General features: G+C 36.4%; 1 protein-coding gene across 2 annotated transcripts in view; it reads right to left on the minus strand.

The window, feature by feature from the left end:
* Positions 1–597: 597 nt before the first annotated feature.
* Positions 598–22,236, minus strand: part of col17a1a (collagen, type XVII, alpha 1a) — a 23,722-nt gene continuing 2,083 nt past the window's right edge. For both annotated transcript variants that reach the window (XM_027155956.2, XM_047802721.1), the window contains 51 exons: positions 22,195–22,236; positions 21,117–21,566; positions 20,830–20,877; positions 20,339–20,386; positions 20,175–20,222; positions 19,876–20,007; positions 19,233–19,328; positions 18,785–18,850; positions 18,344–18,433; positions 14,466–14,519; positions 14,221–14,385; positions 13,071–13,151; positions 12,943–12,984; positions 12,601–12,732; positions 12,189–12,452; positions 12,050–12,100; positions 11,914–11,940; positions 11,258–11,284; positions 11,103–11,165; positions 10,587–10,691; positions 9,848–9,910; positions 9,582–9,671; positions 9,459–9,494; positions 9,338–9,373; positions 9,178–9,240; positions 8,933–8,968; positions 8,774–8,845; positions 8,638–8,664; positions 8,468–8,503; positions 8,309–8,344; positions 8,090–8,173; positions 7,928–7,963; positions 6,987–7,061; positions 6,835–6,906; positions 6,677–6,727; positions 6,531–6,593; positions 6,258–6,308; positions 6,013–6,021; positions 5,830–5,871; positions 5,618–5,716; positions 5,491–5,538; positions 5,272–5,391; positions 4,840–4,944; positions 4,617–4,727; positions 4,294–4,389; positions 3,679–3,819; positions 3,077–3,184; positions 2,436–2,564; positions 2,196–2,273; positions 1,426–1,506; positions 598–1,321 (listed from right to left, as the gene is read on the minus strand). The exon at positions 22,195–22,236 is cut by the window's right edge and continues 138 nt beyond it. In XM_027155956.2, the coding sequence (XP_027011757.2) occupies positions 1,263–1,321; positions 1,426–1,506; positions 2,196–2,273; positions 2,436–2,564; positions 3,077–3,184; positions 3,679–3,819; positions 4,294–4,389; positions 4,617–4,727; positions 4,840–4,944; positions 5,272–5,391; positions 5,491–5,538; positions 5,618–5,716; positions 5,830–5,871; positions 6,013–6,021; positions 6,258–6,308; positions 6,531–6,593; positions 6,677–6,727; positions 6,835–6,906; positions 6,987–7,061; positions 7,928–7,963; positions 8,090–8,173; positions 8,309–8,344; positions 8,468–8,503; positions 8,638–8,664; positions 8,774–8,845; positions 8,933–8,968; positions 9,178–9,240; positions 9,338–9,373; positions 9,459–9,494; positions 9,582–9,671; positions 9,848–9,910; positions 10,587–10,691; positions 11,103–11,165; positions 11,258–11,284; positions 11,914–11,940; positions 12,050–12,100; positions 12,189–12,452; positions 12,601–12,732; positions 12,943–12,984; positions 13,071–13,151; positions 14,221–14,385; positions 14,466–14,519; positions 18,344–18,433; positions 18,785–18,850; positions 19,233–19,328; positions 19,876–20,007; positions 20,175–20,222; positions 20,339–20,386; positions 20,830–20,877; positions 21,117–21,566; positions 22,195–22,236 (4,184 nt within the window). In that variant the 3' untranslated portion in view covers positions 598–1,262. The remainder of the gene's footprint in view (positions 1,322–1,425; positions 1,507–2,195; positions 2,274–2,435; positions 2,565–3,076; positions 3,185–3,678; positions 3,820–4,293; positions 4,390–4,616; positions 4,728–4,839; positions 4,945–5,271; positions 5,392–5,490; positions 5,539–5,617; positions 5,717–5,829; positions 5,872–6,012; positions 6,022–6,257; positions 6,309–6,530; positions 6,594–6,676; positions 6,728–6,834; positions 6,907–6,986; positions 7,062–7,927; positions 7,964–8,089; positions 8,174–8,308; positions 8,345–8,467; positions 8,504–8,637; positions 8,665–8,773; positions 8,846–8,932; positions 8,969–9,177; positions 9,241–9,337; positions 9,374–9,458; positions 9,495–9,581; positions 9,672–9,847; positions 9,911–10,586; positions 10,692–11,102; positions 11,166–11,257; positions 11,285–11,913; positions 11,941–12,049; positions 12,101–12,188; positions 12,453–12,600; positions 12,733–12,942; positions 12,985–13,070; positions 13,152–14,220; positions 14,386–14,465; positions 14,520–18,343; positions 18,434–18,784; positions 18,851–19,232; positions 19,329–19,875; positions 20,008–20,174; positions 20,223–20,338; positions 20,387–20,829; positions 20,878–21,116; positions 21,567–22,194) is intronic.

The raw sequence follows: 22,236 nt of genomic DNA on the forward strand, positions 1-22,236 counted from the left end.
TGAAAGTTTACAAGAAATTCATAGCTGCCTCTGTTTAACGGTAGTAGCTAAGAAAAAAGTAAAACTTAGGCTGAAAAAGATGTAAAGTTTAAACTGTTGTAGAGATACTGTATAACTACACCTACTTCATTTCGAAGTCATTTTCGAAGTTTTTCTTCATAATTTTAGGAAAAAATATACTTAGACTAACGCCAGTTGTTGCAACTTTATACCCATAATAATAAAAAAAATGAACTAAAGACTATGAATGTGCAAAATCACATTAATATAAATGTTAGAATATATAAAATGTAATAAATATAATGTAGAAAAGCATTTTAAAGCCTTTTTTTATTGTTTGGTAATCATATTAAGTTCCTACTGCTACTAGCCGATGCTACTCAGTGTCACGATAAAGCGTTGAAGGTTAAGGTGCCTTTGTAATAAATGTTTTGTTATTTTTGTTATTTTAATTTTTATTATTGCAATTTTCTCTACATTAACATTAAATAGAATGAACAAATGTATTCAAAAGACAGGAAACATTTGGAATTATTGAATGTTTTTCAATCGTTTAAATTGTGAGTACTGGAATGAATCAATGCCATATTCCAAACATTTGATTTCATTATTATTAAAAAACTTTATTCATTTTTCACTTTCATACAGAAAACCTTTTCATTCAGCATACACTTTCATCCAAAGTCACTTTCCAAGTATACGGAAGAGGAAAAAACAACAAAAACAATTCAATGCCCTGTAAGATACATAGTTATGACATATACAGTATGTTCTGCTATGATCGTTACTTTCTAGTTTATTAGCATAAGCGTAAAATGAAGTAAATGTTAAAAAAAAAAGTACAAATCGTTTCACAATACATGTAAAATCCCAAACTACAAATATGAAAATGAGGACAATATCAGAGCTTTTTTTATGTGAAAACCAGGAACTGAATGGAATGTTGTAGTTAAACATTTTTTCTTCAAAAATTCATAGTAGAAGAAATAAAGTTGATTAAGAAATGCGATGAAACAATACACTTGTGCCCTTTTTGACTACAGTATTTGATCATCTTTGGATTATAAAAGAAATGAAATATGTACATACATTTTCTCATATCAAGAATTTTGACATTTTGACTGTCAGCGAGACATAGCGATGATTTGTGTACATTCCTTACTGCATTTTTGTATGTTGTGTTCAGAAATTTACCGATCCTATAGTTGAGCTATTACAAAAAGTTTCACAACAAAAGGTTACAAAAATGATGAAATTTATATTTAAAAATAAGAAACACCTGTACTTCTCTTTCTTCTGTGATTTATGTAGGCTGTTTCTCCTGAAAAAGGTTTAAGATAAAAAATAATAATAATTAACTCATTCATTAAAATTCTGAATAGAGAGGACATAAAATATTTCAAACATATTTTTGTATTTTGATACCTTTCTCTCCTTTTTGTCCTCTTGGTCCAACACTGCCAGAAAGTCCTGGTAGACCAGGGATGCCTTGCTCACCTCTAGGACCTGAATTTCCCAATGAATACAGTGGTTCATTAACCTGGTACATTTCTCCATTCCTCTATCCATCCATGTTCTGTACCTCATAACCTTCACAGTGTTGTGGGAGACTGGAGACTATCCCAAGGATCTCGGAGCACAAGATGCCACTCCATTATTGGGCACAATCGCACAACACTCACACACACATTCACTACAGATAATTTAGAGATGCCATTCAGACTACAACACATGTCTTTGGACCAGAGCAGGAAAGCTTTAATACCCAGAGGGAACCTGAAGCATCAGAAGAACATGCAAACACCACAGACGTACAGTAGGGTGGAAAATGTGAAGCAAACAATAATTTTAAATGGTGTATACTGTATATATGATGTAACTGCACACAGAGACATTATTCAGAACGAATAGGTAAAGTATTATAATTACAAACAAATACAACTAGGTTTGTTTTTTTTTTATTTTTGCTTGTTTGTTCATTTAAAAAGAAGTTTTAAATCATAACCATTTGTCACTTCATGCACTTTAAAGTGTTTCAGTGTACCAAATGTAATTAGTATTGGATATAAGCAAGAGTCAAATCCAAGCAAACATCTGAGCAAGTAAGTCTAAATGGAATGGAAATCTAGACCTTTGGCCCAGTAACAGAGCTTTAATTATTGAGTTCAACTTGTGGATTTGTTATAAATACTAACCTCTTTGTCCTCTGGGACCAGTATGTCCTATTTCTCCCTTCTGCCCAGGTATTCCTGGTGGTCCAACAACACCATGGTCTAAAAAAAGGTGATACAGTTGGGTTATCTAGGCTACAGAACAAAACTTCTAGTATGAACTTTGACAGTATATGCTTTGGAGCAGCATACATATTGCTTACATGCCACACCATGTTTTGTATCTAATAAGTTATTAATAGTAAAATGTCATTTATTCCCCACCTCTAATCATTTTAACTATCTCATTCATGTTGTCGTAAGTACTGTGGCTCATTCCAGGACGTCCAGGTGGTCCAGGAGGTCCAGGTGGCCCTTGAAAATCTTTGAAATCTCGCAACAACAAACCGTTAGCTGGAAAGAAAGACAAATACAAAACGTTTCGATATAGGACTACATAGCACCCGTTAACCTCTTAACATCCCTAATGATGAGATGTGTACAAACATTGAAGATAAAGATTTCTTTATTTGAGCATCTTAAATAAAACTGCAGAAACCTTACGTATGGAGCTATGAAACTATTCTGACTTTGGGATACATACTGTAGGATCTACAGGGTTACAGTAGATCCTATCTGGAGCAGATCCCAGGAAAACGGAAAGGAGTTTGTGTTCCCCAAATGGACACCAGTCCTTCAGATCATGCATAGACACATTCAAACACTCCATAACTCACTGGGTTAGTTTAGTTTAGACTATCTGTCTAACCAAGCCCAGGATCAAACATAGCACCTGAAGCTGTGAGGTGGCAACATTACCCACTAATCTAGAGCTATGATCATTAAATTCAATAAGAAGAGCTGCATAAAAATGCTTGAGATTCCATCATTTTGGTGTAATCAAAGCAAAATATTTGGTAACTTACATTTGATGTAGTTCACCACTTGTTCTGCAATATTGCGGTAGTCCAACGTCTCAACAGGCGAATATTTGCTCTCTTTAAAGCTTGGATCATCACGTAACACCCTGCCACCTGCAAGAAAACATACAGCAAGTTAAGGAAACTGTTGAGCTATCGTTATTAATATTACTTGGCTTCTGAGCAGTGCAATAGAAAAAAACAGTTTGATTCCAGCAATCTGTTGCTGTTGGTCCAAGAGAGTTAAGCTAATTCTATCTGGTGATAGAAACTGATTTTTTGAGGCTATGTATGCGGAAGAGGGAAGTTCATGTTTTGTCTGACATTGAGTCTGACATGGTGGTGATTGATAATGGAAAATACTATAGCATTGGAATGTAGTGTTGAAGTGCCAATAAGCAAATAGTGCACCCAAAGCTTGAGATCAGTATTATACGGCTTTATCAGGGTTAGTTTGATTCAGAGATACCATATAACACTATGGTCACAATGTCAGATGTATTGAAATTCTTTAAGACCAAACAAATTGTTTGAACATTTCTGTTTGCCGTTCCTGAAGGTTCCTGTAAATTCCCAGATTATTCTGTAAGTGTACAATGCATACTCACTCTTTAGATATTCCTGCAGTTCAGCACGGATCGGCTCCTGTTGTGCGTTCTCAGCATAGGACACCAGGCCTCCTGTCATTCCAGGAGGGCCCTGTGGTCCAGGAGGACCTGGAGGTCCAGGTGGACCTCTAAAATCAGCATCTGAAATTAAAGTAAAATGATGAAATTCCATTCCTGCTTTCTACCAAGTCCATGAAATTACTTTTATTTAGATTTATATTATATGGTCCAGTCAACAAGATGTAGTACAAAGAACATGACAAATAATGTTAATAATAATATAATGATAACAATGATAATGAAACCCAATTTTCTCAAAAAAAAAAAACACTCATTACTCTCTAGATATTTCTGGATAGCCTTAAAGAAAAGGTGCCTGTGAAAAAAACAGGACCATATTCTAGGATGCCAGGAGACCCAGGAGGGCCTGGGGGTCCTGGTGGACCAGTCAGATGCCTACACTCTGAGTCTTAAAAGAAGGATAGTTTGTCGTTTAATTCCTTAGAAAATTTCAGACTAGTTATGAGTTTTTGCCTTTGTTGTATTTATAGAACAATGTGTATATAGGACAGGATGTACAATTTCTGAGGATAAATAAAACTAATGGGCTTTTACTTTGTAGGAGATGTGGGAGATCACTGTAGAATGCTCCAGGAAGTCCTGGAGGGCCAGGTGGGCCTGGGGGTCCAGATTGTGTCAATATACCCTGCTCTAAAAACAGACACAGATATACAGATTTAAAAATGTTTAAAAATTCATTAGGTGTGTCATTTTATCAATTGGTGCAAGCTGCATATATCATGACAGATACCAAAAAAGTCCTTGTTGGAACAGCTTCGGTCTATAAATTCTTTATTCATTTTTCTACTTTATTGACAAAAGAGGAGACTTTAAATTTGTGTTACTAGTCAAGTTAAGTTTTAGTCAGGAAAACATACCGTTCATAAGATTGAGGACTCTCCCAGCCACTTCTTGAGGATTAAGGCCTGGTATACCTGGAGCTCCGGGTGGTCCTGGGGGACCAACCAGATACTTCCTCACCTCCTCCCCTGCATCAAACCGCAGAGAAGTTTATAATCGTGTGTCAGATTAAATATACTTATACCAAAATCCTACTCTAGAATGATATAATCTACTTAACAAGTGATTCAAAAGACTCACTTTGTATGTAACTGATAATACGATTAGCCAAATCGACATCAGACACACTTCCAGGTGGTCCAGGAAGCCCAGGAGGACCAGTGAAATATTCCTTAATGCCATCATCTTTTCCAAAAAAGAAAAGGAAGATAAAGCAATCAAGCAAAGTAAAGCAAAGCAATATCAGTACCTGATATTTTTCATTGATTATTATATGTTTATATATATTTATATATTTATATTAAAATATGATTTATATTTATATTATTATATATTTAATTTATAGCTTATAGGTAACAAATCTAGACATAAATCTGCTGATTATAAAAAATCTTCATTCACAAATGAATGAAAAATTTTTTTTTTTAAAAATTAAATAAAAAAATAGGATATTTGACCCCAACAGAACATAAGCGAAGAGCTTCGAACAATGCATTGATTAAAGGTGCTCACTTCTAAGAAGGTCATTAAGCTGCTTAGCCATGTCTGGAGAGCCAGTGGCATCACCAGGAGATCCAGGAGGCCCTGGGGGTCCAGGTGGACCAGGTGGTCCAGGTGAGCTCCTGCCGCCACCTTATAATTAAGAATTGAGAGTGACACATAATATGTAGTATATCGACCAAGAAAGAGTAAATATATCTTTAAGTAGTCAGCACAGTAATTTCTACCTACCATAGGAATATCCTGGGATGCCAGGGGCTCCAGGGACACCAGCATCACCTACAATCAATACATCATGAGTACAATGAGTCTGAAGAGCTATTAAATGTGAACAAATCATGGACATATTTGCTGGCACCTTTTGAACCCGGCGGCCCTTGAGGACCTGGTGGGCCTTGAGGGCCTGGTAAGCCGTTGGGTCCTGGGGATCCACTTGGGCCTTCGGGCCCTGGAAAACCTGGATTAAAATAATAGTTAAAAACATTAACATAGTAATATTAATATATTTATTAGTTAATACAGCACAGCAGGCTGCATACAAGTTAGAAATGTTGAAGTTAGACCTCTTACCAACTCCAGGTTCTCCTGGAAGTCCAGGATGTCCAGGCTCTCCTATAACAGAAATAAATTACAAAACCGATTTTATAAATAATAAGAAATTGTATACAGTAGAATTCCCAATTTTAAAATACACAGTCGAAAGATTTAATTTTTTTTCTTTTCTTTTTAAGTATATTAAAATAAAACAAATACCTGTGAAGCCTTGAGAGAAGAGAGAAAGAGATAGAAAAAAAAAATAAATAAATGAGCTTTTGATTTCTTAGAGTTTATAAAATGACTATTAAATTTAAATCATTGCAATAATATATCATATATTTTGTAATATATGACATTTCTGTAATTTACCATTTTTGTGTTTAGAAAATGAGCATGAGTACACCGGGCATGATTCTGCGTACAGGATGTACATAACGCAAAGGTTAATGTTTTGACTTTACCTTGAGGTCCGGGAGGTCCGGGAGGTCCGGGGGGTCCAGCAAAAAAGGTTTCTGTGAAGATGGATGAATAAACAAACAAACAAACAAACAAACAAACAAATAAATAAATAAATAAATAAATAAGTAGATAGATAGATAGATAGATAGATAGATAGATAGATAGATAGATAGATAGATAGATAGATAGATAGATAGATAGATAAATAAATAAATAAATAACATTAATATACTAATTGGCCCTAGATTAAAGTAGTATAGGAACAATTCATTTACCTGAGTTGGGTACAAAGCTACCTGGTTCACCTTTGTCACCAGGAGGTCCAGGGAGACCAACACCTAAGAAAAAAGACTCTAACACTGAACAGTCCTTAAGATTAATCTGTAAGATGATTACACTATTAAATCTGTTTGTAACTTGCCTGGCTCTCCAGGTGGACCTGCAGGTCCTGGTAGGCCAGGTTTGCCCTCACCTGCAAAATGTCGATAAAAATACAGGATATTAAAATACTAACAATAATATTGTATGTATATAATCATATATATTTTTCTATATGCAAATCAATAAAAGACATTTTACCAGGTTTCCCTGGTTCTCCTTCTCTTCCAGGGGGTCCAGGTGGGCCAGGAGGACCAGGAAGCCCAGTAACAGCTATTCCGTCAAATTGTCATTGATTAAAAATTATTTTTAAAGTATTGAATGTAGCATTTTGCAAAAAAGTGATGCCTTACGTTCAAACTTGACTCTTTCAACCGATTTTGCAGAAATGCCGGGTTCACCTTCATCACCCTTTGCTCCTTTGGGTCCTGTAAGGACAACTTGCATGTCAGTGGAAAGAAACCATGAAAACAATTGGTGAACAATGAGTTTGTTATATAGACTATACAGTATACTTATATATAACCATGGTGGTGTGGCGTAACACGCGGTTGTGCAAGAAATGTCCCTAAAAGAAGCTTTTTCATTTAGATATAACACCATCTCTTTTCACAACTATGCTGCTCTTAATCAGGACACTGCATGTGTCGAAGGTAAAGAATAATTTGCCTGACTCCAATGGAATGATCTCGTGTTGTATTATTGTTTGCATTATGATTGAGCTCAATAATAATCAACAATCACGGCGACTGCCACTTTATTTAGTACTAAAACAACTTAAATTTTAATAAGCACATGTTTAGACTATTTTTAACCATATAACAAATCATTTATCATTTTTTTTATTAAACCCTCTCTCACTCATTTTCTACCGCTTATCCGAACTTCTCGAGTCACGGGGAGCCTGTGCCTATCTCAGGCGTTATCAGGCATCAAGGCAGGATACATCCTGGACGGAGTGCCAGCCCATCGCAGGGCACACACACACACACACACACTCTCATTCACTCACACAATCACACACTACGGACAATTTTCCAGAGATGCCAATCAACCTACCATGCATGTCTTTGGACCGGGGGAGGAAACCGGAGTATCCGGAGGAAACCCCCGAGGCACGGGGAGAACATGAAAACTCCACACACACAAGGCGGAGGCAGGAATCAAACCCTGACCCTTGAGGTGTGAGGCAAACGTGCTAACCACTAAGCCACCGTGCCCTCCCCTTATTAAATCCAATACTTTTTAAAATAGGATTAAATTCCAAATCTTTAAATGGATGAAGACATTTTACCAGGTGGACCAGGAAGACCAGCAGGGCCTATGGGACCTGGGAAGAAACCATTTTTCATAATTACATACCCGTTTTTGTTTTTTTTTAATCTTGAATTAGATTACATAAAATGTTTTCAGGAAAAAAAAGAAAATTGTAATTTTAATTTGTTAAAGCTCTTACCAGACAGTCCAGGAGGTCCAGCAGGCCCAGGAACTCCGGCAGGTCCAGGGGGTCCAGGAATAGCTACAGTGTTGGATGCAGAGCCTGGCAGAGAAGGAATTAAACAGTAATCTGATTAACACTAGTTAATCATTAGGTAATTATTAATCCTCACTTACTGCTAAATGGTGTAGAGTGAATTCAAATCGTCTCCAGAATCAATGCTGGAGATGTTCGTACCTGCAGTGACAACTCTTCCAGGTTCACCTGCTTCACCTGGAAGAAAACGACGAATACACAATGGGCTGTTTAAGGCATTGTACTAGACAAATTCACATTATTCTTCTCTACTAACACACTGCAAAATAATTAGATAGAAAAGAAATGCATGGAGGTTACCTTTAGATCCAGGCTGACCCGGTGTTCCTGGCAAACCTACAAGAACGAGTCAAAATTAAAATAAAACACATATAACACATCCTGCGTTCTTAAGCTAGTCAAATATATTGTTTATTTTAACCACATTTAACTACAAAGTTCATTAAAAATAGAATTAAGATAAAGCCTGCCTGGTGGTCCCTGAAGCCCTGGAGTTCCTAATAATATAGAAAAAAAAAGTCAATCAGGAACTTCACATTATTATTTTTAAAAAAGGTAATGAATATATTCAATCTTTAATATTCTTAACCAAGCTGATAAAAGTACCTGGCACGCCTGCATCTCCTGGAGGTCCAGCTGGTCCACGAGGACCTGGCAACCCAGTTGTCCCTTGGTCTCCTAAAATTTAAGTGGAAGCATCTATGGCATTGGAAATTCAGTCAAAAAAAAAAAAGTTAAATAAGTATTTATGGTTCTTGAACATACCACGATTTCCCTTCACACCATCTGGCCCGGGGGCGCCTGTCAATGTAAGATGTTGATGAGGAGCAAAGATAAATATTATCATGAAGATAGCGCTATAGTCATGAAAGCAAAGATATAAAACTCAATCACTATTTATTTTATAAAATTCAATATGCATTAAACCAAATGTCCATGTTTAATCTACTTAGTGCATTTTTTAGTTGATTCATTTTAAGAGCACTCGACTACTCTACTACAGTACCTACCTGCTGATCCTTTAGGTCCTTTCTCTCCTGGTGGCCCAATGGGTCCTGGCTGTCCTGGCTCTCCTGAAAACATGGATTATAACACAAAACTATGACCAAAGAATGAAATACGCATTTTCCAGCAATTTGCTCTTTTCGGTTCAAGGCCATTTTTGCCTACCAGTAACTCCACGGGGCCCTTTCTCTCCTTGATCACCTGTTGTGGGGGACAGTAGTATTATTTTGTAGGAACACTGCTTTACTAAACATTTCGAATCTGTTCACATTAGCTTTGGCTTTACCTTTAGCTCCAGAAGGTCCTGCAGGCCCTCTCTCTCCTGTAAAAAGTAAACATGTTTAATAAAATCCTAGACAATTTTACAAAACAACACAAAAGATTTTGAATGTTCAAAACTCGTAGACACCTTTAGGTCCAGGATCACCAGCATCTCCACGGAAGCCTTGAGATCCAGGAGCCCCTGGGATACCCACAGTACCTGGAGCACCCACTTCACCTGTTGTGAGATGTGTACAACTTTACATTTATTCACACGAGTTTCTTACTTGTGAGCAGATAACAATCAATGCATACTGTCCTTAAGGCCACAGCGGCCCAAGGACTGTTTTCACTGAATAAAAAGGTTACCAAGAGTAAATTAGAGATCAATATTGTGAAGATTGTTGTCTAAACCTCTGAGTCCCATAGGTCCAGGTGGTCCTGCAGGTCCAGGAGGTCCAGGATCTCCAGATGTCCCTGGAACAAGATAGAGCCATAAGACCTATGACATGAAAAATCTTACACTTCTGCTGTTAAATTATTCAGATCTGTTCTGTATTAGACTAGAGCCACCAGAAAGCAGTGTTTGAGAGAAGATAATGCTGAGTGACCTTGAAAACGGAAACAGTTCTAAAGTCTTTGTTAACACAACATCTGTTATGGCCATGACAGAAGATCATAGGCCAGTAACTGTTGTTACAAGGATCAAAAAAAGAATAAACGGAAAGTTATATTAGGATGGAATGAGATATGATGAGATGAGATATAATTACATTAAATAGGATATGACAGTACAGAACAGGAAAGGATGGGACAGGATATGAAAAGATAATATGGGATGACATGGGATGGGACAGAATAAGAAAGAATGGACATGGAATGAGATGAAAAGGAAAGGAAAGGAAACGAAATGAAACAAATAAAGAAAAGGAAAGGACAACAACAGGATAATATTGGAATAGGCTGGAATTAAATGGGATGTGAAGAGGCGAGACAGTACAGGACAAGATAGGACAGGTACTTCAGTAAATCAGGTGTTTTAAAATTGCAAAGTCATTTGATTCATTTGTCAGTAAAATGGTAAACGACCAAATAGCATTTGTCTTTTCTAACCTCAACATGGGTTGAATCAGTTAAGTTGTTATCCTCTTACCTTTCTCTCCTTTCTCGCCAACTCCAGGTGGTCCTGGTTCTCCTCTGGGGCCTGTTGGCCCTTCACGGCCTCTCTGTCCAGGTGGGCCATCATGTCCTGGTTCACCTAATTTGCAACACACACATAGTGCATCCGCCTTAACCCTGAAGGACTATATTTGGGAAAAAATTCCTACACTTAATGGTAAAAAACAAAGACTGTCTTAACACATTTTTACTTCCTTTACATGAAATATTCATCAGAGCCTAAGGCTCATGGACAAACAAACCTTTGTAAAATAGAGGTAAAAGACCAATAACTGGATGAACTAAAGAATAGGTTTAACAACAATAAACAATGTTTATGCAGTGTACAAATAATTTTGAATAACTCTGATTTGGCTGCCGGGTCACGGGGGCAGCAGTCTAAGCAGGAACGCCCAGACTTCCCTCTCTACAGACACTTCCTCCAGCTCTTCCGGGGGATAAGCAGTAAAAATGGATGGATGGATGGATGGATGATTTGGCTACACCTTACCAGCACTTCCTTTAGGTCCTCTTGCACCTTCTTGTCCTGGATGACCTGGAGGACCAGGAGGACCTAAAGGACAGAGAGACATTTCTCAGTGTTTATACATTTGAAAAATATCATCTGTTGGAATAAGAGTAGAAATAAAGGTTATCTTACTGTACCTGGCACTCCTGGAAATCCTGCGTCACCTAAAAAACAATTTGTTTAAATATAACTATATAATAATAAAACATTAGTACATACTTGTAGCACCATAGACATTTAACTTAATCTCCTGTAGTAATATTATTAGATATCAAAAAGATCAACATTATATAATTCTAATCTGATCAGCACAGTTGGCATCATAGAAAACCTTGTTTTCCATTTAAATTGTAACCCAATAAGAAACATTTAATAAAATATTCAACCTAATAATCTAATGACATCAACCAATGACCTGGAGCTCGATGTCTAATATTTGTATATTTCTAGTACAGTGTGTAAATAGAATCAACTACAGACTAAAATCTTGTTTTTCATAATTTTCTGTTGTAGTTGTTAGGGTATTTTCTTGTGCATAAAAAGCTTAATGGGACCAACTAAAATGTTAATTGATTAAAAATTTAACTAAAAAACTAAAAATTAATTAATTAATTAATTAATTAATTAGTTAGTTAGTTAGTTAATTAAAATCAAAATGTTTTTTTTTTATAAATTAACAATTTGAAACATATATTTTAAATTTGCAGTATTTAAAAAAAACACAAAAAAAAACAAAGAATTTACTACTGCTGAGAAGATTGATTAAACATTGATAGAATGGGTTTAACCCTACCTTTAATCCCAGGAGATCCCTGGTCACCTGAGAAAAGAACAGAACGTTATTTAAAAAATGTGACCGGGTTTTGATTTCCATCTTATTTACAAGATGCCTGAATTTAAATGTCATTTCAATATAAAATGAGTCTGACCTTTGGTCCCAGGCTCCCCTCTCTCTCCTTTCAGTGATGATGCCAATGTGGCTACATGGATCATAAACATTAATAAATTACTCATGAACATCTCATCTATCCACCTTGTAAATAAACAGCCGTAAAATTCCTGGTATACCTCTGACGGTCTCTGACTGTAATTCAGAGTGAACGAGTTGTTTTACGGTCCTCTGCAGTGTGGGAGAGTCAGGCTGCAGTGCCTCAGATCCTAGTTGTATAGTGTTTTCTGCTCGTGTTATTTGGGTTCGTTCGTATTGTACGGTATCGAGCGGATCTACGATGTTTACAGAGGATGGCGCGGAATGACGACTGGTGTGAGCAGAACTTACAGAGCCGCCTTCCAGACGTTCCACACGAGCCTTTAGGCTCCGTACTTCCTCGGCTGGAGCCCATGCAAAACACACACACACAAACACACACACACACACAAACACACAGAGCCCAAAATGATTATTGACTGCGACTACCACTCAGTATGATAAGCCATGAGAAGCATAAATATTTATAAGTATTATGCTAAACTGTCTTACCCAGAGCTATAAGTCCACCGAGAAGCCCCAGCAATAAGAGCAATCCCAACAGCAATCCAAGCAGCCATTTCCACCAGGTACAGCAGGAGCAGAATCCCATCCCACCTCCTCCAGATTCATCTTTACGAATCTCTACAATAACACAGGGATAAAAACCAAAAGCGTGTTGCGCATACAGTGTGTACATTATAAAAAGTCAGAAGGAAAAGGGGGTGTAAACTTTTGCACTGTGACTAAAATGTTCTGTTAAACTGTAACATAAAGCATTATATATTGAATATTGTTCCTGTCGTATGTTAGATATGAACAACACAATGAATACACTGAGTGAATATACTGTACCTGCATATGTAGCTTTGTCCTTAGTTGCAGCAACTTTAACGCCTATAAAATCAAAAATCTATCAAAATCTATTTTGCGAAGTTGACGACAAACAGATTTAGTAGAGAAGCTTATAATGTTGTACTGACCATTTGACAATGTGGCTGTTTCTGTGGTTCCAGAAATCATCTTCTTCTCCCTTTTCAGTGAGTCATCTGAAAACGTAGTTGCTGTGATAGAAATAGAAAATAGAAAATTGTAGCTTATTATAAATTACTTTGCTCATGTAACATAATGGCTTTTCACCCCGAACATGAACAACTCTTAGTATGAATATATTTGAAAATTCATCTATAGCTACTTACTGGGAACTTCAATAACTTTGTATGCTGATATACAGTATTATGCATTTTTCTCACCTGAGGGAATAAATTGTATCAAATGTGGACCAGGTTTCAATATATATTTGATTAAAGAAATCACTATTCCTTCAGGATTTGCTAAATCACAAAGTGAGCATGAAGGTACTCTATTATCCAGTTTAAGGGACACAGCAGAAACACAAATGCTACTCATATCCTTATATCTACCAAAATTGCATATTCTTTCCAACAAATAAACAAAATATTATTCTTACAATGACAATGACATTTTATTTATATAGCACCAATAATTTCAACTTCCGTCGACCAATGTGCTTTCCATTAGGTCATTAAGAACAGAAAAAAAAACCACAACAAACAAACAGAACAGCCATATGCATATATTCTAAACCAAAACATGTATTTTTGGGTAATTTGAAAGGAAAATCACTAACCACTCGATCAGATCTTTAGTAAACTGATGCCTGAGTGACACGATATTTACTGTATTCATTAACCAAATGCTTTCAAAATAGTTTCTCACTGTGTATCTCTGAGCTGTCAATCATCAAAAGAAATATTTCTTTTTCCCAAAAAAAGTTCAACAACATCCTTGGTGGACAGTGATGGCTCAATTCTCTGGGTTGTTGATCAGAAGAATGGGGTTTAAGCCCCAGCACTGACAAGCTGCCTTGATCATGGCCCTTAACCCTCTCTGCTCTAGAGGTGCTGTATCATGGCTAGCCCTGTGCCCTGACCCCAACCTCCTAACACTGGGATATATGAAGAAATTATTTCACTGTGCTTTAACGTTCATGTGACAAAAATAATGGCTTGTACTTCATCAGGATAAATATATAAATATTATTAACATTCAAATAATCATCTCAGATCTATATACATAGTAATAAAAGCATTCATATAGTTTGCTCCTCACATAGTCCAGTGGTGGTAGTGGAGGAGGTGAATGTTTTCCCTGTGTCTTTTGACATGATCAGCCTCTCGCTTTCTTTCTTCACTGGAACGTTGTCTTTCTCCAGCAGCATGAACTTATAATCCTTAACAAACACGTCATCGCTGGTGACAGGGCTGCTGGGAGCTGCTAAAAAATAATGGATAGAGAATCAAAAAGGATTTAGTTTTAGTCATGTTACCTTCCTGACAATGATCATCCTGTCTTACCTGCAGCAGTTGTTGAAGCTGAGGTGCTCACGATGTTCTTTGGCACTCCGTATACTGCAAGAAGACATGACACATACTGTGCAATTATCTAGACATATCAATCATGCACAGCTGCCTTAATTCCTCTTGATTACATTTTTGCATATTTAGTCAGATCGATGTGCCGTTAGCTGTAAAAGATGTAGCTGAATTCTGCTAAAAAAAAAAGAAGGAAAATTAAGTTTTGGACAAAATTGTGTTCTTTCTGTAAAGCCATTGGCATCTTAATTTTATGAAACTGTCAATACATTTCTTTTTAACCTTGCCTAGGCCAAAGTTCTTCATCTTCTATCTTCATGTAGGTTAAAAAGCCAGTTTAACAGTCAAGCTGCTTAAAGTCTAAACCTGTGCTGGGAATGTTGACACACAGTAAGAGCTAAGTCATGCTTTAATCAAGTTGTTGGACATTGGATTATGTGCTATAGTAAAACTGACATAAGAATAATCTGTTCAGTTTGTAGTCAGATTACTGCCATCAAAATCTTAAATTCTCATAAGAATTCTCTTAATAAATCATCTTAAAATGCAATTGTCCATATTAGTTTTCAGAACTATACATAACACCAAATGACAAATATTAAACAGATCAAGAGTTTTCCCAGGCTGTCAGACACATACTGATCAGCCATAGCATTAAAAGTACCTGCCTAATATTGTGTAGCTTCCTTCACAGAGCATCAAGAACGCTGTGATGCTCTGTGATGTTCTGACAGCTTTCTATCAGACCAGACGGGCTAGCCTTCACTCCCTACACGCATCGATGACCCTTGAGTGCTCATGATCCTAGTTCACTCCTTGTCTTTCTTTGGGTCGCTTCTGTTCGGTATTAACCACTGCAAACCATTTACACCCTACAAGACGTGCTGTTTTGGAGACTGTTCCAGTCGTCTAGCCATCACAATTTGGCTCTGGTCAAAGTCGATCGGTTCCTTACACACGCCCATTTTTCCTGCTTCCAACACTGTTCACTTGCTGTTTAATACTGTATATCTCAGCCAAGGAAACGTCCCATTAGAACAAGGTCATTAATTTAATCACTTCACCTGTCAGTGGATTAAATGTTATTTGCTGATCAGTGTGTATAACAATTCAGATTTCTCTGAATTTCATTTAAAAGAATATCTTTAAATCTTTAAAAAAAAAGTTAACACATAATTCAAAGCGTGTATATGTATAAACAGGAAAGTTCAAGTTAAAGGAATGTTCCTGGTCCTGTACACATTCACATTAGATTTTACTTCTCTCTGCTCTAGCAAACATCAGTTTTCAGAGTTAACTAATTCGCAAGCTTTTTGTAAATTTACATGCAGTCCACACAGCAATAATGTCTAATATTGCATGGATCGTGTTCCGGCCTTTCCTTATTCTGTGTTTAGTTACTCAATATTCTCTATTTGTTATTATATTAATATGCTGCTTCTCATGACATTCATGACATCCACATCACATTCAGTTTCTCAGCTTACAGTCAATTACACACTCCACGTTATTCTGATGGCGTCTCGGTTGTTTACTTTGCATGATGTGGTTTTTGTACTGTGCTACGTATCACTGTATTTGCATGTTTGCATGTATATATATATATATATATATATATATATATATATATATATATATATATATATATATATATATATATTCCTGGATGTCTAATATTTTGTTCTGCTGTACATATGTGAATATGAAATGACACAAACTTAGACTTCACACAAAATGATGGTGTGTCCCATGGTTAGTGCTGTTTGTTTAAATCGCTTTCTTGCATTTCACTCTGATAACATTTTCATCACTAAACTTGAACAAGTCTTAAAAAGACTTTTCTAAAAAGAGTTTATCTGAATCTCATTGCAATAACTTTGATTTTAACCCCATATATTGAACAGAAAAAAACAAATAAACATAGAACTGGTGCAAGAAAGATACTTTCCCGAAGAAAGCTACTTTTAAAACATACAGTAAAGCCTGTTAAATTATACATTGTCATTTTCCAAAGATGCCTTAAGGATTCTAAATTGAAACTTTTTTTATGGTATTTAAGAAACATATTGTAAAATGTTTACATTTTCTATATCTTCTGTATTCTCTATACTATTACTGTTTGTGCGTCACCTGCTGACTACTACTGCCACTACTGCAGTACTGACTGCTACTGCTCCTCCTGCTGCTTCTGCTACTATTATTACTGTTTCTGCTACTGTCCTCCTTTTATTACTGTTTCTGCTACTGTCCTCCTTTTATTACTGTTTCTGCTACTGTCCTCCTTTTATTACTGTTTCTGCTACTGTCCTCCTTTTATTACTGTTTCTGCTACTGCTATTATTACTGTTTCTGCTACTGTCCTCCTTTTATTACTGTTTCTGCTCACCTACTGACTACTACTACTGAGCAGTACTGACTGCTACTGCTCCTCCTGCTGCTTCTGATACTGTTATTACTGTTTCTGCTACTGATATTATTACTGTTTCTGATACTGCTTCTCCTCCTCCTCCTCTACTATTATTACTGTTTCTGCTACTGCTCCTCCTGCTGCTTCTGCTACTATTATTACTGTTTCTGTTACTATCCTCCTTTTATTACTGTTTCTGCTACTACTATTATTACTGTTTCTGCTACTGCTCCTCCTGCTGCTTCTGCTACTATTATTACTGTTTCTGTTACTATCCTCCTTTTATTACTGTTTCTGCTACTGCTATTATTACTGTTTCTGCTACTGCTTCTCCTTTTATTACTGTTTCTGCTACTACTATTATTACTGTTTCTGATACTGCTTCTCCTTTTATTACTGTTTCTGCTACTGCTATTATTACTGTTTCTGCTACTGCTTCTCCTTTTATTACTGTTTCTGCTACTACTATTATTACTGTTTCTGCTACTGCTTCTCCTTTTATTACTGTTTCTGCTACTACTATTATTGCTGTTTCTGCTACTGCTCCTCCTCCTTCTACTCCTCCTCCTCCTCCTCCTCCTCCTCCTCCTCATCCTACTACTACTACTACTACTACTACTACTACTACTACTACTACTACTCCTCCTCCTCATCCTACTACTACTACTACTACTACTACTACTCCTCATCCTACTACTACTACTACTACTACTCCTACTCCTCCTCCTCATCCTACTACTACTACTACTACTACTACTACTACTACTACTACTACTACTACTCCTCCTCCTCCTCATCCTCATCCTACTACTACTACTACTACTACTACTACTACTACTACTACTCCTTCTGCTCCTCCTCCTCCTCCTACTACTACTCCTTCTGCTCCTCCTCCTCCTACTACTACTCCTGCTTCTGCTACTACCATTATTACTGTTTCTGCTACTGTCCTCCTCCTCTTACTACTACTACTATTTCTGCTACTCCTTCTACTACTACTATTACTACTGTTTCTGCTTCTGCTCCTCCTCCTACTAGTACTATTACTACTCTATCTTCTACTACTGCAAAAACTGCTTCCACTGCTGCTGCTGTTGCTGCTACAAGGTCTACTATTACATTTTCTGCTACTGCCACAGTGGAGTGCTACTACTACTACTAATAAAAATCTAATAAAATTAATATAATAAATTATATTAAATAATAAAATAATACATTTACAATTTCCTTTTTATACAACAAAACCTTCTATACAACCCTGGGTTATTCCCTTAATAGGAAAAGCATATCTAAAGTTTCTAAAAAAGAAAAAAAAGAAAAGAAAAGAAAACAAGAAACTAAAGAGAAAATCTTTAACCAGCTTTAAACTAAGCTCTATGAAAAAAAAGAGTGAAATTCAATGCAACAAATTAAAGTTAGACTTGTGAGTAATATTAGTGTTCAATTTATTCACCTGGAGTAACACTAATCCCATTTGCAGTGATTGCCATACCACCAGCACCACCAGCACCACCACTGCCCAAGTTATTCTGCATCCCGTACACTAAGAAATGAAAAAAACAACAAGTAGAATTCACGTACACTATTCATCATAATCACACACATCTAATCACAGTTACAGCACACATCTTTTTCAGTGTTCTATAACCTCAGGGCTGTACACAAGAATATGTATATTGGGCATTAGAACATTTTTAAATAAATCATAATTAATCATTTATAATAAATGGTCACATCTATATAGTAAATTATATCATATCAATATTTTTTTTAAAGTCTAAGTGCATATTGCACAAGAAATTATGAACTAATAACCCATGACACATGTAGTTCTACACACATATTTAACCAAGATATTTATTTTAATAAGATCTGTGATATTTCTAACAGAGACCTGCATTTCCAGCAGAAAGCCCACTGCTCATGGTTGAGGTGTTGAAGGCCAGGTTGTTCTGAAGTCCTATTCCAAAGGACAACAACACCATTAAGTGTAATGATGTGAACACAAAATGAACACAAAACCTTCAGAATACAGCGGCACAAATCAACATGTAAATAATAACCAAAACAAAAACACCAAACAATGTCATTTGGATTGCAAAATGAAATGAACTTACATTAAATTATTACATGAAGACAAATAGTACTGAAAGTCTTCGGTCTATTATGACTAAAAAGAAGAGTTAAAAGAAAAATTCTACAAAATCATCGAGAAAAACATGGAATCATCATTAACAGAACATTATTTAAGTCTATAAAAAAAAAGCTAGCAACCATACAGCCAAACAGACACCCTTAAGTTTAGAAATTCAATAACAATACACACAGGTACACACTCTCACCATTGTGTTGTAGTGTAGAGTTGGGACTGAGGTTGTTGGGGTTGGTGTGATAGCCATATCCATTGTATGCAGACTCTAGGATAGTGCTGTCATAACCTGACAGAAATATATATTACAGAGACAAATCAAAAGGTACACATGTGATTATATGAAATCATCTGATGTACTGAGTCGAAATCACGTTCCTTACAGAAAAGCATTCTTTAAACGTGCTGCTACTAATTACTGCATAGAGTCGATCTTCAGCATTATAGATGTGACACACCGATATGGTGTTAATTCTGTACTGAATAAGAATGAAACGCTGAGATTTCAATTCAATTCAATGTGTTTAACGTAAATGATAAAAAAAAAGTTACAGATTTATTAGTACATGTTAGTGAAGGTAAATGTTATACTTTACCTGTAAAAATGTAACACTACAGATTTGACATGGGTTATGTATATGATATGCTCAGTAATTGTTGTATAAAGCAAAAGAAAAATCAATATCATGGGGCAGTGGTGGCTCAAGTGGCTAAGGCTCTAAGTTGTTGATCAGGGTTCAACTCCAGCACTGCCAAGCTGTGTGTGTGTGTGTGTGTGTGTGTGTGTGTGTGTGTGTGTGTGTGTGTGTGTGTGTGTGTGTGTGTGTGTGTGTTACCTGAGTGGCTCTCTATACGTGTATCCACACTAGCTTTTTTAGGTATGGGTAGTGTATTGGTGGGAGAGCTGGGAGGACTGCTGCTACTGGAGCGACCTTTAAGAAGTTTCTTCACATCATCCAGCTCGGTCCCTAATCACACACACACACACACACACACACACACACACACACACACACACACACACACACACACACACACACACACACACACACACACACACACACACACACAATTATTGTGTGAAATTTAGTTAGTGTAAGCGCAATGTTTAACTTATTTGAAGGTTTATACTGACATCTAGTGGATGGAGAGGCACTTTGCAGTCTGGCTCTGATCTCACTCTCTGAAAATAAAAATCTAATTATTTATTTATTAGTAATTTTAGTTATGTTCTCTTCAACATTTCTTCGTTATCCATTTTCAAATCTACAAAAACTGCAGTTATGTATAGTTGTATACCTCTTGTCTGGGTGCGTCCTCTAGTGGCTACACTTGCTGCTGCAGCTGCTGCTGTAGAAAAAAATGATTACTTCAGAAAATTAGTTTATGAACTGACAAAGATTTTTAAAAACATTTTATATTTAATAAATAAAATATGTAATATTTAAAAAAATGCTTATATTATTATTATTATTATTATTATTATTGTTGTTGTTGTTGTTGTTGTTGTTGTTGTTGTTGTTGTTGTATTGTTTTATTATTATTATTATTATTAATAGTAGTAGTAGTAGTAGTAGTAAACTATTTTCAAATATGTATTTATTTATTCTTATTTGTTTTCTTATTTACTCATTGTTTTTGTAAACATTTTTTTTTACAAATCCTTTATTTTTTCAGATGTTTAAAACATTTAATTTGTTTTATTATTATTATTATTATTATTATTATTATTATTATTATTATTATTATTATTATTATTATTATTATTATTAATAATAAAACACACTGACCATACTCTTTCCTAGTATATTCAGGGGAGGAGTTGCCACTGGAGCTTCCTAATAAAGAATTAGTTAAGAGTTAATAAAAAAATAAAAACTTTAATATACAGCAAACTTAAAAAAAATACAATTAAACACATTATTTATAGGCTTCATGGTTGCTTGATTAAATTATAATGAAGTTTATAAAAATTTTATCACAATCATGTTTCTCTTTCTCACTCTCTTGAATGATAATGTTGTTAAAATAATAATGTCACAAAGCCAAAGGTCAAAGGTCACAAGCTGTAAGTCACCTTCATATCCTGCAGTGCGCAGGGTCAGGCTGCTTTTTCTCTGTGTGACCGGTGAGTAGCTACCAGTCTTCATGGCGCTAGTGGTGGTGGAGGTGGTGTATTTGGTAGAGCCACCTCCTGCTGACATAACAGCCCCTCCTCCAGAAGACATGACTAACGAGTGACCCCCACCCCCTGACAGATTCATAGAACCAACTGAAAGGTTCCCACAGTCCCCAGAAGAGCTGGACACAAACTGAGAGGAAGACCAGGACTCGGAGGAGTTTGCAGAAGCCCCTGAGCCTCCTCCTGAATAAACCCCAAATGTAACGATGGAGGAGGTTACACCAGAAGCTCCCAAACCTCCAGCAGCTCCACTTAAAGAAGTTCCCAGAGAAGATGGAGTCACAGACGATCCTCCGCTCACGCGGCCAGTCGCACCCTGCACCACACTGCTGCTTGAGCCACCTACTGAAGATGATGAAGGATGAACACAAACAGATGAAGCCAGATGACAGAAGGACTGTCACTAGGGTTACCGTTACCGAGGTCTTTGAAGAGTTTAACTCTAATCTTCATCTACATTTACAACATCAGTCCTCATCCAGAGCGACTTACAGAAGTACTTTGGCGTCTCTGTCCGGTCAGGGACTAACGGTACCGTGTGATGGATGTTAATGATACTTTAGGGATGTTACTGATACTAAGAGCTAATAATTATAGTTAACAGTTGCTCACTGTAGATGTAACGAAAATTTGATTAAAACACCAGTGTGTCATTAAACACGTGCCAAAGAGCTCACACAGGGCTCACTCTCTGAGCCTGGACTTCATTAACACCGGTCACACACTACAGAATGGAGGAAAAAAATTCATTCTCAGTTTCTAAAGACAACACATCACAGTGCCTCAGTGTTCATGCTGACGACAGACAAATAATATCCAGGCTACAATAATTAGGACTTAGAAATATGACCGAATATAAGCACAATAAGAATCGTTTTAAGGTAAGGATTCATTAACTAGAAAATATAATCAAAATCTCTGTACAATTATTTCATTTTAATAACCTGCTGTTATGAAGTGATGTAGTGCTTACAGGATATGACATTACTGCTGCTCCCTCCTCCTCCTCCTCCTC

The sequence above is a fragment of the Tachysurus fulvidraco genome, chromosome 18, assembly GCF_022655615.1.
Source record: "Tachysurus fulvidraco isolate hzauxx_2018 chromosome 18, HZAU_PFXX_2.0, whole genome shotgun sequence".
Lineage (NCBI taxonomy): Eukaryota > Metazoa > Chordata > Actinopteri > Siluriformes > Bagridae > Tachysurus > Tachysurus fulvidraco.